Source organism: Pelophylax lessonae (genome assembly GCF_965119305.1).
Source record: "Pelophylax lessonae genome assembly, chromosome: 3".
Classification (NCBI taxonomy): domain Eukaryota; kingdom Metazoa; phylum Chordata; class Amphibia; order Anura; family Ranidae; genus Pelophylax; species Pelophylax lessonae.
In genome coordinates, this window is record NC_138770.1 from 161330366 (window position 1) to 161357788 (window position 27423).

Below are 27423 nucleotides of genomic sequence, written 5' to 3' on the forward strand. Positions count from 1 at the left end.
AGGCGGTGTCCATGACGTCACTTCCGGGTTACTGCGCTGCAAAAGGTGGCAAATTTAAGAAACGGCTGTATGCAAAAACGCTGTTTTCGGCGTTTTGCATACATGAAAGTGTAGTGGAGGGGTCTAGGCTCTTTTAGACCCTCGATCCCTCCATAAAGAGTACCTGTCACTGCATATTGGTGTCACAAGGGATGTTTACATTGCTTGTGACAGCAAGAAAAGTGATCAGATTTTTTTTTAAAAACCTGTAATAAAGTTAAAAAAAAAATAAAATAAATAGGAAAAAAAAAAAATTTTAGCCACCCCCATCACCATTAGCTCGCGCACAAAAAAACGTATACAGAAGTCGAGCCGCGAATGAAATCACTGTTCAAATCACACATGTGAGGTATCGCCGCGATCGCCAGAGCGTGGGCAATAATTAAAAAAAAATAGCTACACTCTAACTCTAAACTGGTAACCGTTAAATAAATTTAAAGCATCACCTATTGAGATCTCTATTGACCGTAGTTTGTCACCATCCCACGGGGGGGGGGGAGGGGCGGGGCGCAATTTTAACCCATAACATGTTGGGTATCTATTTACTCGGCGTGACATCATCTTTCACAATATACAAAAAAAAACTGGGCTAACTTTACTGTTAAGTATTTTTTAAATGCAGTGAAATGTGATTTTTCAAAATTTTTCCAAAAAAATGGCGTTTTAAAGACCGCTGCGGAAATACCGCGTGACAAAAAATATTGCAATGACCAATATTTTATTCTCCAGAGTCTTTGCTAAAAAAAAATATATAGTGTTTGGGGGTTCTAAGTAGTTTTCTAGGAAAAAATACTGGTTTTAACTTGTAAACAAAAAGTGTCCGAAATAGGGCTGGGGCTTATGTGGTTAATTAAAGTGGATAAAAATACGCTCATTGAGAATTTTTTGTCAAAGACATGTAGCTAAATACATTTTGGCCTAAATATATGCCAAAAATTTAATATATTGGATATTCTTTTAACAGTCAAAATAGAAAATGTTGCTCTTTTTTTATTAATATTGCAAAAAATAAAATGCACAGAGGGGATGAAATACCACCAAAAGAAAGCTCTGTTTGTGGGGAAAAAAGGACGTAATTTTCGTTTTGGTACAGCATTGCAAGACCATGCAATTGTCAGTTAAAGTCACGCAGTGCCAAGTTGAAAAAAGTGGCCTGGTCATTAAGAAGCAAAATCTTCCGGTCTTAAAGTGGTTAAGATTCTTCAGTGCTGCAAAAAACAACTGCAAGGTTTTGGAGTGTTACACAAAATAACCACAAAATCCTGCTGCACAGAATAGCTGCAAGGTCCCAAAATGTTGCACAAACTAAATGCTGCAGACCCACCATGACCAAACAGGCTGTGAGGTCACTGAGCACAGCATAAACACATGCAGTGTCACCAAGTGCCACAAAAACTAGCCGCTACAGGGTCAGCAAGTGCACAGCAAGTTAGATGCATGGTTACCAAGTTCCAAACAAACTGGCTGCATGGTCACTGAGTGCCACACAAACTAGCTGCAGAGTCACTGAATGCCACACAAACTGGTTGCAGAGTCACTGAGTGCCACACAAACTAGCTGCAGAGTCACTGAGTGCCACACAAACTGGTTGCAGAGTCACTAAATACTGTGCAAACTGGCTGCAGGGTAAAACGTGCCAGACAAACTGTCAGCAGGGTCACAAAGTGTCACAGAAACTGACTGTAGGGTCATTATTACACAAAAACTGACTATGGGAAGCAGGCAGCAGTTTTAGAAGAGACCCAATCCCTCTCCTGTTATTTTTAAGGGTTGATTTAAACTTTTTTCTCCCTTTGACTGGCTGTTGTGTTCCCCCCATCCCAGTAACTGCCTTTTACACTGTATCAGTACTATTCCCACAATATCAATCTAAAGCCCAAAAATACCAAGATAATAAATTAGTGTTGAGTGACCCAGCTGCTCCAACATTCAAAACATGTCCATATATAAGCTTTGCTATACAAATAAATTCTAAGTGCATAATATCACATGTGAATACTCACAAAAACTTGAAACATAAATAAAGCAATGTTCCTTGAATAAACCAGTAATTAAATGGAGTCTCACAATTGTTACTGTGAAGTGAAAGTACACCACCTCCTCCCATAAAGCCACCACATAAAGAAATGGTCAACTCTTTAATGAAAAAATGCCCTCTGTAAAACCTCATCACCACCTACAGCAAGGAGCGCTCACCAAGTCAGATGGACCTCAAATTATAGGTCATATTGCACGTTGCACTTCAAATCCCAGATCTTCAGACAATAGACCATACAGTATATCTCTTGTAATCCCTCCAATTCCACAAATTATCATTTATATTTAAATTTTTGTGATGATGCACATTTGTGATATTATGTTTTAAATTGTATCAGTACTACACCAACAAATCAGGCACATGTCAGCCGAAGCAGAATCAGTACTAGCTGAGCCAGACAAGTATCTATAGACTTGCCTGAATTTACCTGGCATTGACATGGGATAGTACAGCCTTGACTGAAAAGTAAGTTTATTCTGCGCTTCCGACTTGGAGAAAATTCTCTATATGCAGTGCGAAAACATGTTGTGGTTCCAAGAATGAAGAAAGAGGCCAGGACTCTCTAATTACATTTTGGAGTCTATGCTAGGTATTGTTGTACAGTGTAGTGGACATTCTGTTAACTAATTGAAGATAAAGCAGATTGCTGAATTGGATGACTCTGCTGAAATTGTATATCAAATGATTTGTACATATCACATGGCCAAATATTTAAAGCCCAATGAGTGCAGAGAACTTCCATTGAAACAAAAATCAATTCCCTAATATTTTTTTTACTGCCCACTCCCATGTGTGACTTTATGATTGATCAGCACAAATATGTCATTTTAATGACATTTTAATGCCCATATATGACATTGCTCTGATTGTGTATGTCACTAACTATCTAATTCTATTCCACTGATCATTTGGTATATAAAACAAAGCTTTTTGTTTTGACCTGTCATTGTTAAATATTGTTAATTGTTAAATATTTACTGCAGACTTAGGTACAGTTTGGTCATACCCACTATTTGGCACCATGTGCTTAGTACAGCACAAATAGTACCACTCATCGCTGTGCACTATACTTCACCCTCAGTTTCAGGAATTATAATTTTCAAAAATTCCCAGGTATGCCAATCAGTACCATATTCACATAACCAGGAACACTTGCAGGCACATAAATCAGTACTGAAATGTCACAATTTTAATAATGTTTTTCAGTGAATACAGCATATGACTAAAGACAATAAGATTTTTACTGTCTAAATGTCATGAGTTCTCTTAACCAAATTACGTGTATTTAATCTTTTAGTCCTTAATAAAATTTAACATGATTGCGGAAAGACTCAGCACACTAGCTATCCACACGCATCTTGATGACTATAGAATGGTTTGCCAAACTATCTAAAATAGAAGAGATGGAAGAACTTATCCACATTTTACAAGAGTGAATACAAAAATGTGTGAAAACATGGTCATGTTGGACCCACTTCAAAACTACTGAGTGCCTTCAATCCTATGATTCTTAGATACATTACTGACCCATTTGTCGGTGATGATGACAGATACTGCTCAATTCGGGCCAACGGACAGGGATAGGGGAGAAGGTATAGTTCTTGCGAAAACTATACTCTGTTCTTACCTCTTCCCCCCCCCCCCCTTCTTCTCTCTCTTTCTCTATTCTCATACTCCTTTTACCTTCTTTGCCCCTACACACAGATTTTATCGAGCCCCACAAGCCACACAGCGGGGTTGAAATAAATATCCTCTGAGATATAATTGTACCTAATCTTTCCTTGTTTGACAAGTCATTTTTGTTTTGTACAAAATCCCTGAATTACTGTATTGTTTCTACTGCTGTACTCCATGGCTTGGCAACCATTTGTTATTTACAGTGCTTCTGCATGCCATGCAATGTTTGTACATTATGGAGCACTTTTTATTCTTCCAATAAAAATGTTTGTTGAAGAAAACAAAAATTGAACATGATAAAAACAGACCTTATTCAGAACTTCGCCTAGCAGACTAGACAGCAAAACGTTCAGTCAACTCACTTGCCTAAGAAGTGTTAACTGCCCCACATCCCTGTGCCATAGAATGCAGTGATAAAATGCATGCTGGAAGTGGGGGTCAGAGCAGGCCAATGAAGATGGAAGTTACATTCCCTTGAGTGTGGGGAGCAATCTATATTTGACTCTGTTAGACTCTCTGAGCCTATTAATAAATAAAAATAGCCATGGCTCCCTAGGCACTTGCCCTATGATGAATGAATATCAGAACAACGCTGCTTGCTGGCACTATGACAGTCCTGCTACTACTCACCTAGTAAGTTGACAGAATGACAAGAGCTGGTCATATCTGGCCTGTAGGCTATAGTCTGATGACCCTCTGTCAATTCAGACATTTAACCAGAAAACATAAAATAACCATCTAAGACAAATATTTTGTGAGATATCTAAAATGAGCAAGAATTCTGGCAGTGCTATATATTTAAATATATATGAATTTAAATGTAAATGTGTTTATGAATATTACAACACACTGTAACAGCTACATTACCTCTGTGGGTTAAAAAGCCTAATTTATTCAAATAGTTTCCGCACTCTAATTTATTTGTGCCATTACCCTTGATGCCATTATTAAATAACAGCACCTCCATAGAAATGCAATGCACTTTGCATTTAAAATTAGCTCAGCAAATAGTCTTATGTTAACTAAGATAAATTAGAATATCATTATAAATTAATTACAACATAGGAAATGGCATTAGTACTATAATATGAGAAATGATAGTACTACATTACTAAACCTTCTGACCTTTGGGAAAAAATAAACCCGTCTATGTAATCTAGTATTATAAGTTATAGACCGCTACAGGTTATTTTAATGAGTAATATTCACAGAATGAAAAAAGTTATAGTTCTTTAGGGAAAGTATATCGTTTGAAATAATTAGGTTTAAAGAAAAAATCTGTGAAAAAAGTTAAAAAAATCTGCACCTCTTATTTCACTGCATGCCTACCAGACAGGGTTGGACTGGTTGATAGGAAGCTATGTTCTGTCTTCTGTGATGATATGAAACACCTACAATGCTTCTGGTGGTGAGAGACCATGTGATCTTTTGCCTTACACTTTGGGGGTTATTAACTAAAGCTAGAGAGGGCAAAATGAGTCACAGTTCTGCAGAGAAACCAATCAGCTTCTAACCTCAGCATGTTTAATTAAGCTTTAGCAATAAAACCTGGAAGCTGACTGGTTTCTCTGCAGAATTGTGACTAATTTTGCCCTCTTTAGCTTTAGTAAATAATTTACATTAGATAACGATTGTTAAGAGCAAAAAACAAAAATAAAATATAAATAAAAAGCGCTTTTTTCCTCAAAATAAAATAATGATTTGGTGATGCTGATGTGTGGCCTAATAAATCTTGTTTGGACCTCTTAAAGAAACTCCAGTAAATAATATTCTGTTAACTTTTACCTAGGGAACATTGGCACTATGCAGTAGACATCAGAGATGGCACGTCAGTTTACTTTATGGCAGGCAAGTATTACACCCCCTAACCCATGGACCATTAGCACTCCAAGCAGCACACTGCCACAAACTCAGTGGTAGCGTGTCACTCTCTCTTTTTAACTCTGTCCACTCTGACCTAGAACCATCCAGCCAGGCCTGCCCACACAGCCTGTGAGGGAGAGAGAGAGGTGGAAGCCCCCCCTCCCCCCACTGATGAGACTAGGACGAAAGCATGCACAAATCAATCACCTGCTTCTTCTGACCTAATATTCTTAATACTTTTGCACCCAAAGCAACCGCCTCTTTGGCCCTGCCAACAGCGACACCACTGGTGAGGGATCTAAGGCAATGTCATCTATGAGCGCCAGTCTCAGTATATTTGGAGTGAGATTTGGTGATGTAACTACTGTGCTGCTCATTGTTCTCCCTGTTGGAGGATCTGAAATGAGAAAGAAAAGCCTTCCTCTACCTAGATGGGTACCTTCCACACAGAGACAAAGTTTAGTGTGAAGCATTGTAAGTCATTAATGAGGAATGATCAGCTGCAAGGAAACCACCGATAATACTCATAACTAGTCCTTTTGTACTCTGCCTGCCATTTTTTTGGCTCAGCTTCCAGAGTTAAGCTCCTCTTTAAATCTGAATAGTCACTACAGGGAAATTGGTAAATGTAATATAATAATAGAAGCATGGTTCACCAAGCATTTAATTATTGGAGATGTGAAAAAAGAATTTAAGGTAAACATTATTATAATAACAAAAATATGCACTCACTGAAAATGCACCCTAATTTCCCTGTAAACAGTAAATATGTCAAATAAATAAACGAAACTGATTACTTGTACATAGAATAATGCAAACCTTAACTTCACAGATGAAGCCTTGAACCGTGAAATTCGAGCCATCAGTAATGGAATTGAAAGCTCGTCAATCCATCTTTTCTCATATTTAGAATCTTTAATTGTTGGAGAGGATGGAGAAGAGGGGGCCTAAGAAAGGAGGAAAAAAACACAAATAATATTACTTTTCAACATCCACCAATCAATAGAAATGCAAAGCTCCAGTTTACTTTTTCAACACATTGCAATCATTTATATGGAAACTAACACATTTATAGTTAAACAAAATCTTTCTCAAATATATATTTTTTTGTAACAAGTAGGCTAAGTATTAGCTTCGCTCCTATCACACCTATATGTGTGTATGTGTATAAATACATATAAGTGTGTGTGTATATATACCCCTATACAGAAGTTCAGATGTTATGCCTGCCTCCAAAGACCCCCAAAAAATGCCCAAAAAACGCCTGCAACAACACACCTGGGCGTTTTTGTAGCAGGCGTTTTTTTGGGCATTTTTTGGGCGTCTTTGGAGGCAGGCATAACATCAGAACTTCTGTGTAGGGGTATATATACACACACACATGTATGTATATATACACATACACATATATAGGTGTGAAAGTAGCAGAACCCTATGCTTGTGCTAATAAAATAATTAACATGCATATGGCTTCGCTCCTATCACACCTATATGTGTGTATGTGTATAAATACATATAAGTGTGTGTGTATATATACCCCTATACAGAAGTTCAGATGTTATGCCTGCCTCCAAAGACCCCCAAAAAATGCCCAAAAGAAACGCCTGCAACAACACACCTGGGCGTTTTTGTAGCAGGCGTTTTTTTTGGGCATTTTTTGGGCGTCTTTGGAGGCAGGCATAACATCAGAACTTCTGTGTAGGGGTATATATACACACACATGTATGTATAGATACACATATATAGGTGTGAATGTAGCAGAACCCTATGATTGCGCTGATGAAATAATTAACATGCATATGGCTTTGCTCCTATCACACCTATATGTGTGTATGTGTATAAATACATATAAGTGTGTGTGTATATATACCCCTATACAGAAGTTCTGATGATATGCCTGCCTCCAAAGACCCCCAAAAAATGCCCAAAAAAATGCCTGCAACAACACACCTGGGCGTTTTTGTAGCAGGCGTTTTTTTGGGCATTTTTTGGGTGTCTTTGGAGGCAGGCATAACATCTGAACTTCTGTATAGGGGTATATATACACACACACTTATATGTATTTATACACATACACACATATAGGTGTGATAGGAGCGAAGCCATATGCATGTTAATTATTTCATTAGCGCAAGCATAGGGTTCTGCTACTTTCACACCTATATATGTGTATGTGTATATATACATACATGTGTGTGTGTATATATACCCCTACACAGAAGTTCAGATGTCATGCCTGCCTCCAAACACATCCACAAAAAAGCCCTATAAACGCCTGCAACAAAAAGCCGGGTGTAAAAGTAGCGAAGCCACTATCCTGTTCTATAGCAATTCTAATAGAAACAATCTTTTTTCTATAGCGGTCACCCTGACATGGAAGGGTTTGGTCACCTTGCCATAGCAGTCAGTCAGTTAACCCTACACTACACTACAGTCCCCTGACACTTAACACTTTCCCTACAGAAACTAGATTATTAAATCTAACTATAGTGGAAAATAGTACCCTAACTACACTAGATATCCCTTTCCTCACACTAATAATTGCTAAATGACACTTTGAAGCAGAAGTAACAGAACTGCTTCCATTCTCTTCCACATCCCTGTATTACAATGCTAGAGATTTGGCGGGGCTATCTTATATACTGGGGGGCGTATTCACTAATGATTGGCCTCTGGACCCCCTAGTCACTCCAATCACATTCCTAGCATTCTCCTGCCCCCTCCATTGGCTTTTACTGATGGTTCTGGTCCAATCACGGGCTTTTAAAGCCCAGTTCCTGTCCCATTGCATTTTGGTCAGTTCTGGTTGCCGAATTCCGAACTTTTTCCGCAAAAAGTTTGGAATTCGGCCGAATTTCGAACAGTCAATGTTCGGGTCGAACCGATGGTCGACCCGAACCGTTCGATCATCCCTATTGGTATGTAGTTTATGCTGTAAAGATCTGAAAGCCAGTTGTATACCTAAGTATGTTATGGAGTCGTTTTGCCAAATGAAGGGACAATTTTTCTTATATGTTGTTATAGTGCATTGCGAAAGTATTCGGCCCCCTTGAACTTTTCGACCTTTTGCCACATTTCAGGCTTCAAACATAAAGATATAAAACTGTAATTTTTTGTGAAGAATCAACAACAAGTGGAAAACAATCATGAAGTGGAACGAAATTTATTGGAAATTTCAAACTTTTTTAACAAATAAAAAACTGAAAAATTGGGCGTGCAAAATTATTCAGCCCCCTTAAGTTAATACTTTGTAGCGCCACCTTTTGCTGTGATTACAGCTGTAAGTCGCTTGGGGTATGTCTCTATCAGTCTTGCACATCGAGAGACTGAAATTTTTGCCCATTCCTCCTTGCAAAACAGCTCGAGCTCAGTGAGGTTGGATGGAGAGTGTTTGTGAACAGCAGTTTTTAGTTCTTTCCACAGATTCTCGATTGGATTCAGGTCTGGACTTTGACTTGGCCATTCTAACACCTGGATATGTTTATTTGTGAACCATTCCATTGTAAATTTTGCTTTATGTTTTGGATCATTGTCTTGTTGGAAGACAAATCTCCGTCCCAGTCTCAGGTCTTTTGCAGACTCCATCAGGTTTTCTTCCAGAATGGTCCTGTATTTGGCTCCATCCATCTTCCCATCAATTTTAACCATCTTCCCTGTCCCTGCTGACGAAAATCAGGCCCAAACCATGATGCTGCCACCACCATGTTTGACAGTGGGGATGGTGTGTTCAGGGTGATGAGCTGTGTTGCTTTTACGCCAAACGTAACTTTTGCATTGTTGCCAAAAAGTTCGATTTTGGTTTCATCTGACCAGAGCACCTTCTTCCACATGTTTGGTGTGTCTCCCAGGTGGCTTGTGGCAGACTTTAAACAACACTTTTTATGGATATCTTTAAGAAATTGCTTTCTTCTTGCCACTCTTCCATAAAGGCCAGATTTGTGCAGTATACGACTGATTGTTGTCCTATGGACAGAGTCTCCCACCTCAGCTGTAGATCTCTGCAGTTCATCCAGAGTGATCATGGGCCTCTTGGCTGCATCTCTGATCAGTCTTCTCCTTGTATGAGCTGAAAGTTTAGAGGGAAGGCCAGGTCTTCGTAGATTTGCAGTGGTCTGATACTTCTTCCATTTCAATATTATCGCTTGCACAGTGCTCCTTGGGATGTTTAAAGCTTGGGAAACCATTTTGTATCCAAATCCAGCTTTAAACTTCACCACAACAGTATCTCAGACCTGCCTGGTGTGTTCCTTGTTCTTCATGATGCTCTCTGCGCTTTAAACGGACCTCTGAGGCTATCACAGTGCAGGTGCATTTATACGGAGACTTAATTACACACAGGTGGATTCTATTTATCATCATTAGTCATTTAGGTCAACATTGGATCATTCAAAGATCCTCACTGAACTTCTGGAGAGAGTTTGTTGCACTGAAAGTAAAGGGGCTGAATAATTTTGCACGCCCAATTTTTCAGTTTTTTATTTGTTAACAAAGTTTGAAATATCCAATAAATTTCGTTCAACTTCATGATTGTGTCCCACTTGTTGTTGATTCTTCACAAAAAATTACAGTTTTATATCTTTATGTTTGAAACCTGAAATGTGGCAAAAGGTCGCAAAGTTCAAGGGGGCCGAATACTTTCGCAAGGCACTGTATTTGAGAAGATTGCATTGTAATATTGAGAGCTTGAGATTTTGAGAAATTAATTTTAAAATATTTTCAATATATTGAAATAGGTGAAAGTCTTTTAAAAGGTTTGTTATTGTTACTAGGGGTTCGGTTAGAAATAAAAGTACATTGTCCGCAAAGGAGGTTATTTTTACTGTTTTCCTGCAATATATATTCCCATTAAATTCACATTGTCACGAATGCATCAAAGGAAAGGTTCAAGGGTTAGAGTTGATATAGTGGGGGATAAGGAATATCCCTGTCAGTTACCATTTCTAAGTGAAAAGATGTTCGATAGGAGACCATTGATCCATACTTTAGCTGATGCTCCATAGTAGAGGGCCATGATGAGGGAGATGAGTCTAGATCATATACCTAACGCATGAAGAACTGCTTTAAGGTAATCCTAGGCCAACCTATCAAATGCCTTTTCGGCATCTAAGGATAAAAAAAAGCCTGGAGATTTGTTTTTGTTTAGCCAATGATGTATGTTGAGAGCTTTTAAAGTGTTGTCCCTAGCTTCTCCGCCTGGGACGAATCCTACTTGATTTTTGTGTATTAGTTTGGTAATCAGTGGGAGAGGTTGATTGACTAGAATTTTGTTGAATATTTTATTTGGGCTTACATCCAGGACTCTGGATTTGCAAGGAAGTTAAAAGCTCATAAAAAGTGTTGAGCGAGTAGGTCAGGAAATGATTTGTAGTATGATCCTGAAAACCCATCATGGCCAGGGCTTTTTCCAGTTTTTGTTTGTTTAAGTGCTGTTTGAAATTCCTCTACTGTTAGAGGACTGTCAATGTAATTTGCTTGATGTTTGGTTATTGGTTTAGGGCTATATTGTTTCAGGAAGTTATCAAATATGGTTTAGCGGGGGAGTTTGTTCCCAATAGGCTTTTGTACCGGGGGTAGATTATAGAGCTCAGAGTAGTATTGTGCAAATTGATTAGCGATATCTTCACTGGATATAAGTGTCTGTCCTTGTGATGAATGAATTGAGTGGATTTTTGAGTTGGCTGTTTTTGGCTTGTAAAGCTCTAGCGAGGCATTTGCCATTCTTGGGTAAAAAGTAACACTTGATAGAAAGTGTACTCAACGCGCCTAGTGTTAATAAATAAATAGATGATATAATACAATATAATGAATAGAGGGGGAGCAGCAGCAGTAGTGTAAAGGGTAAAATATTGAAAAAAATAGTCCTAATAGTTAGGGCTATCTACAGCGCTTGCTAGCAATCAAAGTGAATAGTGGGTATTCAAATAAATATCATAAAATAATGATAAAATAAATGTGCAAAATATACAAGGTAGATAGCTAAATTCATATATCAATGTGCAATAAATATTGAGCAAATAGTGTGAAATGAAAATAGTGATCCAAATGAAATACAAATTAATAAAAATATAATAAAACTATTAAATCAATCAGTTATGTGGCGTAAAAGTATAAATAATATAGATGCAAGTTAACAATAAGTGACAATAAAAAGTCCCAATCAAATTCTCTTCAGTGCAAAAAGTTCTTCCGGATGAATCATAAGTGCAGGTGCTCAATGATAGACTTCCTCCAATATTTAGTGACTTTTAAAGTGCAGGTGCAGGTTCCTTTTCAGCTGTATTTTTAAAAGATGGGTGACTTACCAGATGTAATGGGTCTCATATACAGTGCCTTGCAAAAGTATTTGGCCCCCTTGAACTTTTAGACCTTTTGCCACATTTCAGGCTTCAAACATAAAGATATAAAACTGTAATTTTTTGTGAAGAATCAACAACAAGTGGGACACAGTCATGAAGTGGAACGAAATTTATTGGATATTTCAAACTTTTTTAACAAATAAAAAACTGAAAAATTTGGCGTGCAAAATCATTCAGCCCCCTTAAGTTAATACTTTGTAGCGCCACCTTTTGCTGCGATTACAGCTGTAAGTCGCTTGGGGTATGTCTCTATCAGTTTTGCACATCGAGAGACTGAAATGTTTGCCCATTCCTTCTTGCAAAACAGCTCGAGCTCAGTGAGGTTGGATGGAGAGTGTTTGTGAACAGCAGTTTTCAGTTCTTTCCACAGATTTTCGATTGGATTCAGGTCTGGACTTTGACTTGGCCATTCTAACACCTGGATATGTTTATTTGTGAACCATTCCATTGTAGATTTTGCTTAATGTTTTGGATCATTGTCTTGTTGGAAGACAAATCTCCATCCCAGTCTCAGGTCTTTTGCAGACTCCATCAGGTTTTCTTCCAGAATGGTCCTGTATTTGGCTCCATCCATCTTCCCATCAATTTTAACCATCTTCCCTGTCCCTGCTGAAGAAAAGCAGGCCCAAACCATGATGCTGCCACCACCATGTTTGACAGTGGGGATGGTGTGTTCAGGGTGATGAGCTGTGTTGCTTTTATGCCAAACATAACATTTTGCATTGTTGCCAAAAAGTTTGATTTTGGTTTCATCTGACCAGAGCACCTTCTTCCACATGTTTAGGGTGTCTTCCAGGTGGCTTGTGGCAAACTTTAAAACAACACTTTTTATGGCTCTTTAACCACTTGCCGACTGCCTAACGCCGATCTACGTCGGCAGTCAGCCCCTCACAGGCAAAGTGACGTAGGGCTACGTCACTAGCTTGTGAGGGTCTAGGGAGCGAGCGCGCGCCCCCGGAGGCGCGCTCCCGCTCCCGCGTGGTCACGGACCCCCCCGCGCGTGTGACCAGCGGACCCGATGTCCGCCGGTCACTCGGCGATCGGCGGGGGAGAGGGAGAATGTCAGGCAGCTTGTGTAAACAAGCCACCTGTCATTCTCCTCGCTGTAAAGACACTGATCAAACGGATCTAGTATGTAGATCCGTTGATCAGTGTCCTTACAGCTCAAGCCACAGCCAATCACAGTAGAAAGCACGCCCCTAGGGATACACACAGCCCCTCCCTCCCAAATAAAGTTAACCCCTTCACAACCAGTGTATTTTTACAGTAACAGTGCATATGTATAGCACTGATTACTGTAGAAATGTCACTGGTAACCCCAAAAGTGTCACAAATGTCAGTCAAGGGTCCGATCTGTCCGCCCCAATGTCGCAGTACCGCAAAAAAAATCGCAGATCGCCGCCATTACGCGTTAAAAAAAAAAACAACAAAAATGACAAAAATCTTTCCCTTTGTTAGTAAACGCGATAACTTTTGCGCAAACCAATCAAAATACGCTTTTTGCAATTTTTTTTACCAAACATATGTAGCATAAAACAAATTGGCCGAAAATTTTAAAAAATTTTGATTTTTACTTTTTTTTTGGGGGGAATTTCATATAAAAAAATGTGAAAAATATTGTTATTTTTGCAAAATTGACGCTCTTTTTTTGTTTATAGCGCGTGATCAAAAAATCGCACAGGTGATCAAATACCACCAAAAGAAAGCTCTGTTTGTGGGAAAAAAAGGACGTCAAATTCGTTTAGGTACAGCGTTGCACGACCGCGCAATTGTCTGTTAAAGTCACGCAGTGCCGAATCGCAAAATACCCCCTGGTCAGGAAGGGGGTAAAATCTTCCGGGGCTTAAGTGGTTAAGAAATGGTTTTCTTTTTGCCACTCTTCCATAAAGGCAAGATTTGTGCAGTATACGACTGATTGTTGTCCTATGAACAGAGTCTCCCACCTCAGCTGTAGATCTCTGCAGTTCATCCAGAGTGATCATGGGCCTCTTGGCTGCATCTCTGATCAGTCTTCTCCTTGTATGAGCTGAAAGTTTAGAGGGATGGCCAGGTCTTCGTAGATTTGCAGTGGTCTGATACTCCTTCCATTTCAATATTATCGCTTGCACAGTGCTCCTTGGGATGTTCAAAGCTTGGGAAATCTTTTTGTATCCAAATCCAGATTTAAACTTCTCCACAACAGTATCTCAGACCTGCCTGGTGTATTCCTTGTTCTTCATGATGCTCTCTGCGCTTTAAACGGACCTCTGAGACTATCACAGTGCAGGTGCATTTATACGGAGATTTGATTACACACAGGTGGATTCTATTTATCATCATTAGTCATTTAGGTCAACTTTGGATCATTCAGAGATCCTCACTGAACTTCTGGAGAAAGTTTGCTGCACTGAAAGTAAAGGGGCTGAATAATTTTGCACGCCCAATTTTTCAGTTTTTTATTTGTTAACAAAGTTTGAAATATCCAATAAATGTCGTTCCACTTCCTGATTGTATCCCACTTGTTGTTGATTCTTCACAAAAAATTACAGTTTTATATCTTTATGTTTGAAGCCTGAAATGTGGCAAAAGGTTGAAAAGTTCAAGGGGGCCGAATACTTTCGCAAGGCACTGTATCGTATTATATTAAGACCAATCACGCTTGTAGGCCCTCAGACCTTTGAAAACATCACATGAAGTGACGAAACGCGTCAGTACGTGGAACGCACAGCATGACGTATGCACAGAGATCTGGAACGCAAGCCGGAAAACCTCCGCTCGCCACTCTGCATTGCTGTACAATCAGTCACGGGAACCTTTTTTTACCCGCTCGCTTATATCTGTTTTTAATATTAACCCACAATATGGGGAATAAAAACCTATGACTATATCACACTATTGGAGAATTTATCTTTTTTATACACCTGTCGTACGCTGATGTAAGGGAAGTTGAGGAGGAAGCCTTAAACTACACATCCAGGAGGCAGCACAAGGGGACCTACCTTGGCCCTGAGGGCCTACAAGCGTGATTGGTCTTAATATCATATGATATATAAGACCCATTACATCTGGTAAGTCATCCATCTTTTAAAAATACCACTTAAAAGTAACCTGCACCTGCACTTTAAAAGTCACTAAATATTGGAGGAAGTCTATCACTGAGCACCTGCACTTATGATTCATCCGGAAGAACTTTTTGCACTGAAGAGAATTTGATTGGGACTTTTTATTGTCACTTAAACTTGCATCTATATTATTTATATTTTTATGCCACATAATTGATTGATTTAACCGGTTGCCGACCGCTGCACGACTATATACTGCGGTGGTCAGCCCCGGCCAGGCAGAGTGACGTATGGATACGTCACTCGCCTGTCACTGACTTGAGAGCCAATTGTGGGCGGGCGCGCGCCCGCCGCGGCTCGTTCACTGACAAGTCAGTGCATGTGACCGGCGGACCCGATGTCCGCCGGTCACACTACGATCGCTCCGGTGAAGGGAGAAAGGCGGAGCGGCTTATGTAAACAAGCCGCCCGTCATTCTCCCTGGTGTAAAATGAAGATCAGATAGTTCTACTATGTAGGACCGTTGATCTTTGTTTTTACACCAATAGCCATGTCCCTATACAGTTAGAATAACGCCCCTAGGACACACTTAACCCCTCCCTCTCCAATACAGTTAACCCCTTCCCTGCCAGTGTCATTTTTGCAGTAACAGTGCATATGTATAGCACTGATTACTGCAGTAATGTCACTGGTAACCCCAAAAGTGTCAAAAATGTCAGTCAAGGGTCCGATCTGTCCGCCGCAATGTCGCAGTACCGAAAAAAAAATCGCAGATCGCCGCCATTACGCGTTAAAAAAACAAAACACCAAAAATGACAAAAATCTTTCCCTTTGTTAGTATACGCGATAACTTTTGCGCAAACCAATCAAAATACGCTTTTTGCGATTTTTTTTACCAAACATATGTAGCATAAAACAAATTGGCCGAAAATGTTAAAAAATTTTGATTTTTACATTTTTTTGGGGGAATTTCATATAAAAAATGTGAAAATATTGTTATTTTTGCAAAATTGACGCTCTTTTTTTGTTTATAGCGCATGATCAAAAAATCGCACAGGTGATCAAATACCACCAAAAGAAAGCTCTGTTTGTGGGGAAAAAAGGACGTCAAATTCATTTAGGTACAGCGTCGCACGGCCGCGCAATTGTCCGTTAAAGTCACGCAGTAAAAAATCGCAAAAAAAACCCTGGTCTTTTAGCAGCCAAATCCTCCAGGGGCTTAAGTGGTTAATAGTTGTATTATATTTTTATTAATTTTTATTTCATTTGGATCACTATTATCATTTCACACTATTTGCGCAATATTTATTGCACATTGATATATGAATTTAGCTATCTACCTTGGATATTTTGCACATTTATTTTATCATTATTTCATGATATTTATTTGAATACCCACTATTCACTCTGATTGCTAGCAAGCGCTGTAGATAGCCCTAACTATTATGACTATTTTTTTCAATAATTTGCCATTCTTATTGCTATGTTCAAAGAAAAGTTTATGGGCTAAAGCGTAGTTTTTCCTAACTCTACGGCCAAGCTCTTCTGATATGAGAGTACATGTTAGGGTTAGTTCTTTAAGTGTGTGTTTAGCTTTCGTCATTTTGTGAGATTTTTCTAAGGTGCAAATTTTTGTCAGGAGAGCATTTATTTTAGCTTGTTTAATTAGTTTGCTTTCTGTAGTTTTCGAGAATAATAAACCTCTAATTACACACCTATGTGCTTTGCATTGTGTAATGGGATTCAGATATATAATTTTTAATGGTAGATATAATATTAGGGTCAGTGATTAGCATTGGGTCAAGGCACCATGTTTTTGTTTGTTGAGGAGTCATAGAAACATAGAAACATAGAAACATAGAATGTGTCGGCAGATAAGAACCATTTGGCCCATCTAGTCTGCCCAATATATCTGAATCCTATGAATTGTCCCTGGCCCTATCTTGTATGAAGGATAGCCTTATGCCTATCCCATGCATGCTTAAACTCCTTCACTGTATTTGCAGCTACCACTTCTGCAGGAAGGTTATTCCATGCATCCACTACTCTCTCAGTAAAGTAATACTTCCTCATATTACTTTTAAACCTTTGCCCCTCTAATTTAAAACTGTGTCCTCTTGTGGTAGTTTTTCTTCTTTTAAATATGCTCTCCTCCTTTACCGAGTTGATTCCCTTTATGTATTTAAAAGTTTCTATCATATCCCCTCTGTCTCTTCTTTCTTCCAAGCTATACATGTTAAGGTCCTTTAACCTTTCCTGGTAAGTTTTTACCTGCAATCCATGTACCAGTTTAGTAGCTCTTCTCTGAACTCTCTCCAGAGTATCTATATCCTTCTGGAGATATGGCCTCCAGAACTGCGCACAATACTCCAAGTGAGGTCTCACCAGTGTTCTGTACAGCGGCATAAGCACTTCTCTCTTTCTACTGCTTATACCTCTCCCTATACATCCAAGCATTCTGCTGGCATTTCGTGCTGCTCTATTACATTGTCTTCCCACCTTTAAGTCTTCTGAAATAATTCTGAAATAATTACTCCTGAGTCTCAGGAAATTTACTACTGAGTCTCAGGGAATTTTAGAGTAATAGATATTGGATGGCGATCTGACAGAAATATGGGTTCAATTGTTACTTTAGAGAGTAGAGGGAGATCATTTTGTGATATCCAGAAGTAATCTATTCTAGAATAGTGGTTGCGCGGTGCAGAAAAAAATGTGTAATACTTTTCACCTGGATGTAGAATTTGTCATGTGTCTTGTAAGAGAAGATTGTATAATTGAATTTTAATAAGACGAGATCTTGATACAGTAAAGAAGATGTGCCCGACGATGTGTCTTCTAGCGGGTTAGGGCTATATTGAAATCTCCACCCAATAATAAAATTCCTGTTTGGAAAGAGGTAAGAGCCAGGATTATTTTTCTATAGAAAGTGATGTGTGCTTTATTAGGGCTGTAAATGTTTGCTATGGTAATTGGTTTTCCTCATAATGTGCTTTTGATAAAAAGGTAACAACCTTCATTGTCAGCTAGGGAGTCAGTGATCTCCAAGGGAAGATTCTTAGAGATTAGGATAGCAACGTCTTTTGTTTTGGCTACGTTTTTGGTCGCATGCAATACTGAGGGAAATTACCTTTTAGCTAGTTTGGGGATGCTGTTTGAATGGGAGTGAGTTTCTTGCAGTAGAACAATATCTGCTTTGAATTTTTTTCATATAAGCTAATAGTTTGGATTGTTTCTCTGGTATGTTGAGCCCTTTAGCATTGAGAGAAACCATCTTAAGGGTTGCCATGTTTTTAGGGTTAGGAGGTGATCACTTGATGAACTTGGTATAGGTGGAGAAAGTTGAAGGAGTGGAGGTGAAGGAAAAAAAAAAAAAGAGTCTATTTGACTGCTTAAAGAGAGCTGCTCTTCAGCCTAAGTTGGAAATTGTCGGTGTAGTTCAGCGGTGGCTTGGTTTGCCTTTGCTGTGGTGGGAAGTGGTATGGAAGAAGAAGAAGGTACAAAAGGGGTTACAATGAGTGAGGGACTAATTGGGTACTTATTTGTGAGAGAAAAAGAAAAGAAGAGAAAAGTTTAAGGGGGTAGTATATGCATTAGAATAAACAGAAATGACCAGCGCTATGGAATAAATGGTAAATATAGATTAAATGGTAAGGTGTAAGCTGTCAACAACCAAACCCAGAAGGGTTAAAGGATTTAATGCGTGTAGATGGGGTTGTGAACGGCGCTACCTTTTCAAAGAATAAGTGCACTTTGTGAACAAATTAGATTCAGTGAGCTGTGATATTTTTTAAATAATTTATAAAGTGCCTTAGGTGATTTACAGTTTAATTGTTTGAAATAATTGGATAAATGTAAAATATAAATTATAAAGTGCACATGTGACTCACAGTTTGACCAGAAACCGATTGTAGTGAGGTATAAGTTATGCACTAGTGGTGCAGTGATACAGTGCAAAGTGCTGGTGCAAAGAATCACAAATTAGAAAAAAGACAGTGACTTTTATTTAAAATTAAATGAAACAAGTGCAGTGTACATCCGATAAAGGAGAAAACTATAAGTGATTGAACATTTAAACCATAAAGTGATTGTTACTGTGAGCAGGGGTGAGAAATAATGGGTAAAAAAGAGAGCCGGTCAAATTACAAAAAAAATTTAAATGCAAAATGAAGAGGCTCCGGGTTGCAGACACTATCGTGACTGCTAGGTGTCGAACCATGTATACAACCTGCTTTGGCTTTTTGCTATTCAGGGGTTCCTCCACTCCTTCTCATCCGTTTTTTTGGACCGTGTGTTCTTCAAAAATAAATACAGAGAAGGAAACCCCCCCATATTCTACATACAACTGAAACGAGTGCGTGTAGTAACTCACACGTTGGGCTGCAGGCTGTCCGCGATCAGTGGTTTTCTCGGCCGGGAAGCTTCCGCTTTCCACGGCTCTGGCTCCGGGTGCCGGAAGTGACGCAGTGACGTCAACCAATAAGCAGCTGATTGGTTGATATGTTTCCTGACTGTTGCTGTGGCCAACACTTTACATTGTCCTGGGAGGGACAAAAAACCTCTTCACCTGTTTCTGAGGTAAATGTCCATGGTGTAGTACAAGGGGCTCCAGCAGACGTCCTCTGACGAAACGCGTAAGACGGAGTCTTCTACGTCATTGCGTCACTTCCGGCACCTGGAGCCAGAGCCGTGGAACGTTGAAGCTTCCCGGCCGAGAAAACCACTGATCGCGGACAGCCTGCAGCCCAACGTGTGAGTTACTACACGCACTAATTTCAGTTGTAAGTAGAATATGGCACCAAGGGGTTTCCTTCTCTGCATTTATTTTTGAAGAACACACAGTCCAAAAAAATGGATGAGAAGGAGTGGAGGAACCCCTGAATAGCAAAAAGCCAAAGCAGGTTGTATACAGGGTACGACACCTAGCGGTCACGCTAGTGTCTGCAACCCGGAGCCTCTTCATTTTGCATTTAAATTTTTTTTGTAATTTGACCGGCTCTCTTTTTTACCCATTATTTCTCACCCCTGCTCACAGTAACAATCACTTTATGGTTTAAATGTTCAATCACTTATAGTTTTCTCCTTTATAGGATGTACATAGAAACATAGAATGTGTCGGCAGATAAGAACCATTTGGCCCATCTAGTCTGCCCAATATATCTGAATCCTATGAATAGTCCCTGGCCCTATCTTATATGAAGGATAGCCTTATGCCTATCCCATGCATGCTTAAACTCCTTCACTGTATTTACAGCTACCACCTCTGCAGGAAGGTTATTCCATATTCCATGCATCCACTACTCTCTCAGTAAAGTAATACTTCCTCATATTACTTTTAAACCTTTGCCCCTCTAATTTAAAACTGTGTCCTCTTGTGGTAGTTTTTCTTCTTTTAAATATGCTCTCCTCCTTTACCGAGTTGATACACTGCACTTGTTTCATTTAATTTTAAATAAAAGTCACTGTCTTTTTTCTAATTTGTGATTCTTTGCACCAGCACTTTGCACTGTATCACTGCACCACTAGTGCATAACTTATACCTCACTACAATCGGTTTCTGGTCAAACTGTGAGTCACATGTGCACTTTATAATTTATATTTTACATTTATCCAATTATTTCATACAATTAAACTGTAAATCACCTAAGGCACTTTATAAATTATTTAAAAAATATCACAGCTCACTGAATCTAATTTGTTCACAAAGTGCACTTATTCTTTGAAAAGGTAGCGCCGTTCACAACCCCATCTACACGCATTTAAAGTATATGCATTACACTCCCATGGTCCATTATCATGTAATGAAAGTATGATCTTGGGTTTGAAGTAAAGGGGGAGATAAATATAAGATAAAAAGAGAAACAGAGAGAAGACATGATGTGACTTATTTGCCTTAAAGAGTGGTAGAGAGGAGATAAGGTAGTTACAATAATATTTACTGAGCCTATTGATTGTTTGGGTTAAGATATAAAATTTAGAATGGGGGTTCTGTAAATGCAAATGATGCATGTTACGAGTATTTTATAGAGTGTATAACAGGTAGCAGCATTACCAATTAAAAAAATGTCTAAACTAATATCTAGCCTTATTAAGTTATCCTAATAACGTCACAGAGGGGGAAACATCCTCTATACCACTCATGTTAACTTGTTCAAACATTATATTAATGAATGATGTACATATAAACAGTGATATATTGAAGCATCCAAAAAGTACAGAAGGTAATACATATAGCAAATTAAACTTTAACCATGTGTAGTCAGTATGATAGTAGTCTGTAACGAGTTAGATAAGTCACATATTAATCTGTATAAGTGTCAGTTATATAAAAAGAACTCAATATGTTCCTTAGGTTGACCTAAAATTAGACATACACAGTATTTTGGTTTGAATATATCCGTGTCATCCTATTTTGGTTAATTATAAGAGGCGTTCTACATTTAGAATACTGGATTCGTGGTGTACAGCTATTGATATAAGGTATTATCTAAATTGATAATGACAAGGGTATATTTTTACAAGCAAACAATGCCCAAACACTTATTAATGTGAGTGCTTGAGATGTATTTGATGTTTTATTAAGGATATCCGGGTGTAATCTGCCTAGTATAGCTTGTGTCTAAAATAAATAATGATCTCATGGCCACGAGAAGGAATTCATTCAAATATGGCCTTGAGTATCATATATGTATATGGGAGTAAAATAATTGTTTGTAAACATCCTGGGCTGTAACAACCATTGGTATATAATATTTGTAGGACCATATCATGTATAGAGTTATGGCCAAAATATATCTTATGCTGGCCATACACTGTACGAAAAATTGGCCGAAATTCAGTCATTTGGACAGTTCTTTTGTTTTTTGGCCAGTTAATAGGCACAAATCTGTAATTGGTTGTGACGTTTTTGAGCCAAAAAAAACAAAGGATAAGTCTGGAAATTTTCTGCAGGAAAGAACGATAAATTGAAAGGTTAATGTGTTTCTCGTTCAAACTGTTTGCACTAGGTATATGTGAAAAAAACAAACAAAAAACTGATTAATTTATGTCCATTGAATGATTTATTGGTTATTATATAATGGCATGATTGTTTGCTCTCGCGACCGAGTATTCATTTTTTGATACTTAGTTTGAATGATTTACATATAGTGTATGCCCAGCATTAGACAAGAAACATTTTTTGGTGTAGAGGCACTAGTCACTCTTTCCTGTTTTTGCAATGGGCTGGGGATGCCGGGATGCTTCCTCTGCCTGGAGAGCGCCAGTTTTCAGGTGGAGGTGGGTTGCGAGAAGAGGAGCGGCATCTTCTTTTAGCTGAAGATCCACTGCGACTCTGTAATTCCAGTAGGTGTGCTAAGGGGAGTAGATCACTTTGCCAGTTAGGTAGGTCTATTATAGGTAAGTTTAGCCTCTCACTGAAGGAATGCAGGTCTTCCAGTACTTTCAGAAGAGTTGATCGGCCTGGGGGACCTGCTGATAAACAAAAAGGGAATTTACATCGATAATTTTCACCTTTCTCTGAGAAGAACCAGTAGGGGGCGCAGGTCTTTGCATTGTTGTATTGTTATCTGAGATTAGTCCTGGTAAAGTTTAATTTCTATACCTTGGTATAGAAAGCAACCTCTAGCTCTTGCTCAGCATAGGATGTCTTCTTTTAGGAAATTAACAACATTACAAACCACATCTCTCGAGGGTTCTTTGTCTTAGGGCTCTGTGGTATCTTTCCATTTCAATGGGTACCTCTGGAGGCCCTCCCAAGAGGTCATTGAATATAGCATGTAAAACCTGGTGTAAATGCTGTGGTTCCACAGTTTCAAGTAGACTTAGGTTATATCTGTGCCCTCTGTTATCTAGGTCTTCTAGATGGCGCAACATACCACGTAATTGTAAGGTTTGGGAGTCAATCATTTGTTTTGTGTCTTATATCTCTCTGCCATGGCATTTAGTAATCTCTTCAACCTCCTCTAGTCTGGACACTACTCCCTGGAAGTCAAGGCGCAGTTCTGCCATGGCTGCAGAAAGCATTTCTTTAATATCTGCAGCTACTGAACGAAGGTCTTTTTAGGCTTAGGGTGTTTGTTACCTCCTCCATCAGGCCATTTGCTGTGCTCGCTCTTCTAGTGGGGCTCAGACTAGCATGCCTCCTGGTAGGGCTGGAGGCCCTTGCAGCTGCTGCCATGTCTCATGAACGAGAGTGGAAAGATCCCGTATATTGCGCCTGAGTTAAGAATTAGAACCACGAGGTGAACTGGAGTGAGTTGACGAGGTTTTCCCACTGTTTATGTCCATGATGCTGGGGTATATCTCCCTCTTCAGCTGAATAACAGACCACGTAGTGCAGGAGAATGGAGTCAAGCGGCCATCTTTCTTAGTGTCCAGACCACGCCCTCTTCACATTTTTTAGCCTTTTTGCATCAACGTGTTGCTGATTTCCTAAAACCTATTTGCTTTCACCTCCTGTCTGTGTGCATACCCTCCAGCAATAGATTTATGTCATTGTTCAGGGTGGGCTTTCTGATGACAATGGCTTTAGAACCCTGTGAAAAAACTGTTCATTGTCACCAGCAGAAATGCATGTGACAAGGTGACAAAGCAGGTGAGCATTGGGCACATACAGGGAGTGCAGAATTATTAGGCAAATGAGTATTTTGACCACATCATCCTCTTTATGCATGTTGTCTTACTCCAAGCTGTATAGGCTCGAAAGCCTACTACCAATTAAGCATATTAGGTGATGTGCATCTCTGTAATGAGAAGGGGTGTGGTCTAATGACATCAACACCCTATATCAGGTGTGAATAATTATTAGGCAACTTCCTTTCCTTGGGCAAAATGGGTCAAAAGAAGGACTTGACAGGCTCAGAAAAGTCAAAAATAGTGAGATATCTTGCAGAGGGATGCAGCGCTCTTAAAATTGCAAAGCTTCTGAAGCGTGATCATCGAACAATCAAGCATTTCATTCAAAATAGTCAACAGGGTCGCAAGAAGCGTGTGGAAAAACCAAGGCGCAAAATAACAGCCCATGAACTGAGAAAAGTCAAGCGTGCAGCTGCCAAGATGCCACTTGCCACCAGTTTGGCCATATTTCAGAGCTGCAACATCACTGGAGTGCCCAAAAGCACAAGGTGTGCAATACTCAGAGACATGGCCAAGGTAAGAAAGGCTGAAAGACGACCACCACTGAACAAGACACACAAGCTGAAACGTCAAGACTGGGCCAAGAAATATCTCAAGACTGATTTTTCAAAGGTTTTATGGACTGATGAAATGAGAGTGAGTCTTGATGGGCCAGTTGGATGGGCCCATGGCTGGATTGGTAAAGGGCAGAGAGCTCCAGTCCGACTCAGACGCCAGCAAGGTGGAGGTGGAGTACTGGTTTGGGCTGGTATCATCAGAGATGAGCTTGTTTCGGGTTGAGGATGGAGTCAAGCTCAACTCCCAGTCCTACTGCCAGTTTCTGGAAGACACCTTCTTCAAGCAGTGGTACAGGAAGAAGTCTACATCCTTCAAGAAAAACATGATTTTCATGCAGGACAATGCTCCATCACACGCGTCCAAGTACTCCACAGCGTGGCTGGCAAGAAAGGGTATAAAAGAAGAAAAGCTAATGACATGGCCTCCTTGTTCACCTGATCTGAACCCCATTGAGAACCTGTGGTCCATCATCAAATGTGAGATTTACAAGGAGGGAAAACAGTACACCTCTCTGAACAGTGTCTGGGAGGCTGTGGTTGCTGCTGCACGCAATGTTGATGGTGAACAGATCAAAACACTGACAGAATCCATGGATGGCAGGCTTTTGAGTGTTCTTGCAAAGAAAGGTGGCTATATTGGTCACTGATTTGTTTTTGTTTTGTTTTTGAATGTCAGAAATGTATATTTGTGAATGTTGAGATGTTATATTGGTTTCACTGGTAAAAAAAATAATTTAAATGGGTATACTGTATATTTGATTTTTGTTAAGTTGCCTAATAATTATGCACAGTAATAGCACCTGCACACACAGATATCCCCCTAAAATAGCTAAAACTAAAAACAAACTAAAAACTACTTCCAAAAATAGTCAGCTTTGATATTAATGAGTTTTTTTGGGTTCATTGAGAACATGGTTGTTGTTCAATAATAAAATTAATCCTCAAAAATACTCATTTGCCTAATAATTCTGCACTCCCTGTATAAACAGAGTGCCAACACCCTACAACTGGAAATTTCTGAGCAAGGACCCTCATTGCAGGATCACTAGGTATTATTTTAACTACTTGCGTGCGCCCCCATTAGCCAGCGGGGAAGCTGACTCATGGGGCCGCGGGGCACCCGCGATCATTCCCCATGGAGACCGTTCTCTCAGGAAACAGCATATAGCGCCTGTAATCCTCCTATTTAGGTTTTACAGGTGTCTGTGTTTATTCCACAAGCCCACCCCCCTCAAATTTAAAAAACACCCCCTAGGCTCACACTTAACCCTTTGATCACCCCTGGGTTAACCCCTTCCCTGACAGTGTCATTTTTACAGTAACAGTGCATATTTTTAGCACTGATTACTGTTGTAATGTCACTGGTCCCCCCAAAAAGTGTCAAAAATGTCAGTTAGGGGTCCAATCTGTCCGCTGCAATGTCGTAGTCCCGCTAAAAATCGCTGATTGCCGTCATTACTACTAAAAAAAATGTAATAATTAAAAATGACATAAATCTTTTCCCTAGTTTGTAGACGCAATTACTTTTGCGCAAACCAATCAAAATACGCATATTTTTATTTACCAAATATATGTAGAAGAATACAATATGCCTAAAAGTATGAAAAAAATAGATTTTTACATTTTTCTTTTTATTGGGAATAGTATATAGCAGAATGTGAAAAATATATATTTTTTTCAGAATTGTCGCTCTTTTTTTGTTTATAGCGCAAAAGAAAATTGCACAGGTGATCAAACACCACCAAAATAAAGCTCTATTTGTGGGAAAAAAAGACATACATTTTATTTGGGTACAGCATTGCAAGACCGTGAAATTGTCTATTAAAGTAACGCAGTGCCGAATTGCAAAAAATGGCCTGGTCATTAAGGGAGTAAAACCTTCTGATGCAGAAGTGGTTAACCACTTTACCACCGGAGGATTTTGCTGTCTTCCGTCCAGGCCACTTTTTGCGATTCGGCGCTGTGCGACTTCAACTGACAATTGCGCGGTCGTGCGACGCCGTACCCAATTGAAATTTACGTCCTTTTTTCCCCACAAACAGAGCTTTCTTTTGGTGGTATTTGATCACCTGTGCGATTTTTACTTTTTGCGCTATAAACAAAAAAAGAGCGTTTATTTTGAAAAAATAACAATATTTTTAACATTTTTTTATATGAAATTCCCCCCAAAAAAGATGTAAAAAACAATTTTTTTAAAAATTTTTGGCCAATTTGTTTTATGCTACATATGTTTGGTAAAAAAAATCGCAATAAGCGTATTTTGATTGGTTTGCGCAAAAGTTATTGCGTTTACTAACAAAGGGAAAGATTTCTGTCATTTTTGGTGTTTTTTTTTTAACGCGTAATGGCGGCGATCTGCGATTTTTTTTGCGGGACTGCGACATTGCGGCGGACAGACCGGACCCCTGACTGACATTTTTGACACTTTTGGGGGTGACATTACTGCAGTAATCAGTGCTATAAATATGCACTGTTACTGTAAAAATGACACTGGCAGGGAAGGGGTTAATTTTATTGGAGAGGGAGGGGTTAATGTATGCCTGGTGCTTACTGACGTGTAGGGGGGGAGGTGACTGTGTGAGTCATGGACAGATCGGATGTCCAGCTATGCTGAACAGTCCGATCTGTCACTCCCTGTCACTATGGAGATCCGCCCGCTGTGTTTACACACAGCGGGCGGATCTCCAGACTCGATCCCCGACGATCGGGTAAGAGCAGCGGCGATCGCCGCTGCTCCTCCCCTGGCCCGACTCCCGCTGTGAATGAAAACAGCGGGAGCGAGCCTCCGGCGGCGCGCAAGTGCCGCCCAGAAGGGGGAGTGTCCAATCACGTTAATACTACGTGGCTGGACGATAACGAACCACTCTGCCGCAGTAGTATTACTGTGAGCGGTCGTAGAGTGGTTAAAGAAAGCTGTTGATTTAAAAAGAGGAAAAATGGAATTTGAAAATGATGTTTACAAACTAAACATTAAATGGCATTTTGATATTTGCATTTACATCTACTTTAAAGGCAATCTAAACCTCCCTACCTGCGCCTTGTGTTTTTCATCTGCGTAAGATGCGCAATGATCATGTAGTTTTATGATGACATTTGTTGCCCTGTGTGTACATCCTATAGTAGATTAAATCTATACATTCCAGGGTCAGAAGTTTCTGTTTGTGCTCAAACATGAAATATGCAGCATGGCACTGCACAGGTTAATGCATGACCTCTGT

At 39.5% G+C, this 27423-nt stretch overlaps 1 protein-coding gene across 1 annotated transcript in view; it reads right to left on the minus strand.

The window, feature by feature from the left end:
* Positions 1–27423, minus strand: part of SNTG2 (syntrophin gamma 2) — a gene marked incomplete at its 5' end in the record, with an annotated part of 517099 nt that overhangs the window by 319863 nt on the left and 169813 nt on the right. The window contains one exon of the mRNA XM_082250803.1: positions 6437–6564. Within this exon, the coding sequence (XP_082106929.1) occupies positions 6437–6564 (128 nt within the window). The remainder of the gene's footprint in view (positions 1–6436; positions 6565–27423) is intronic.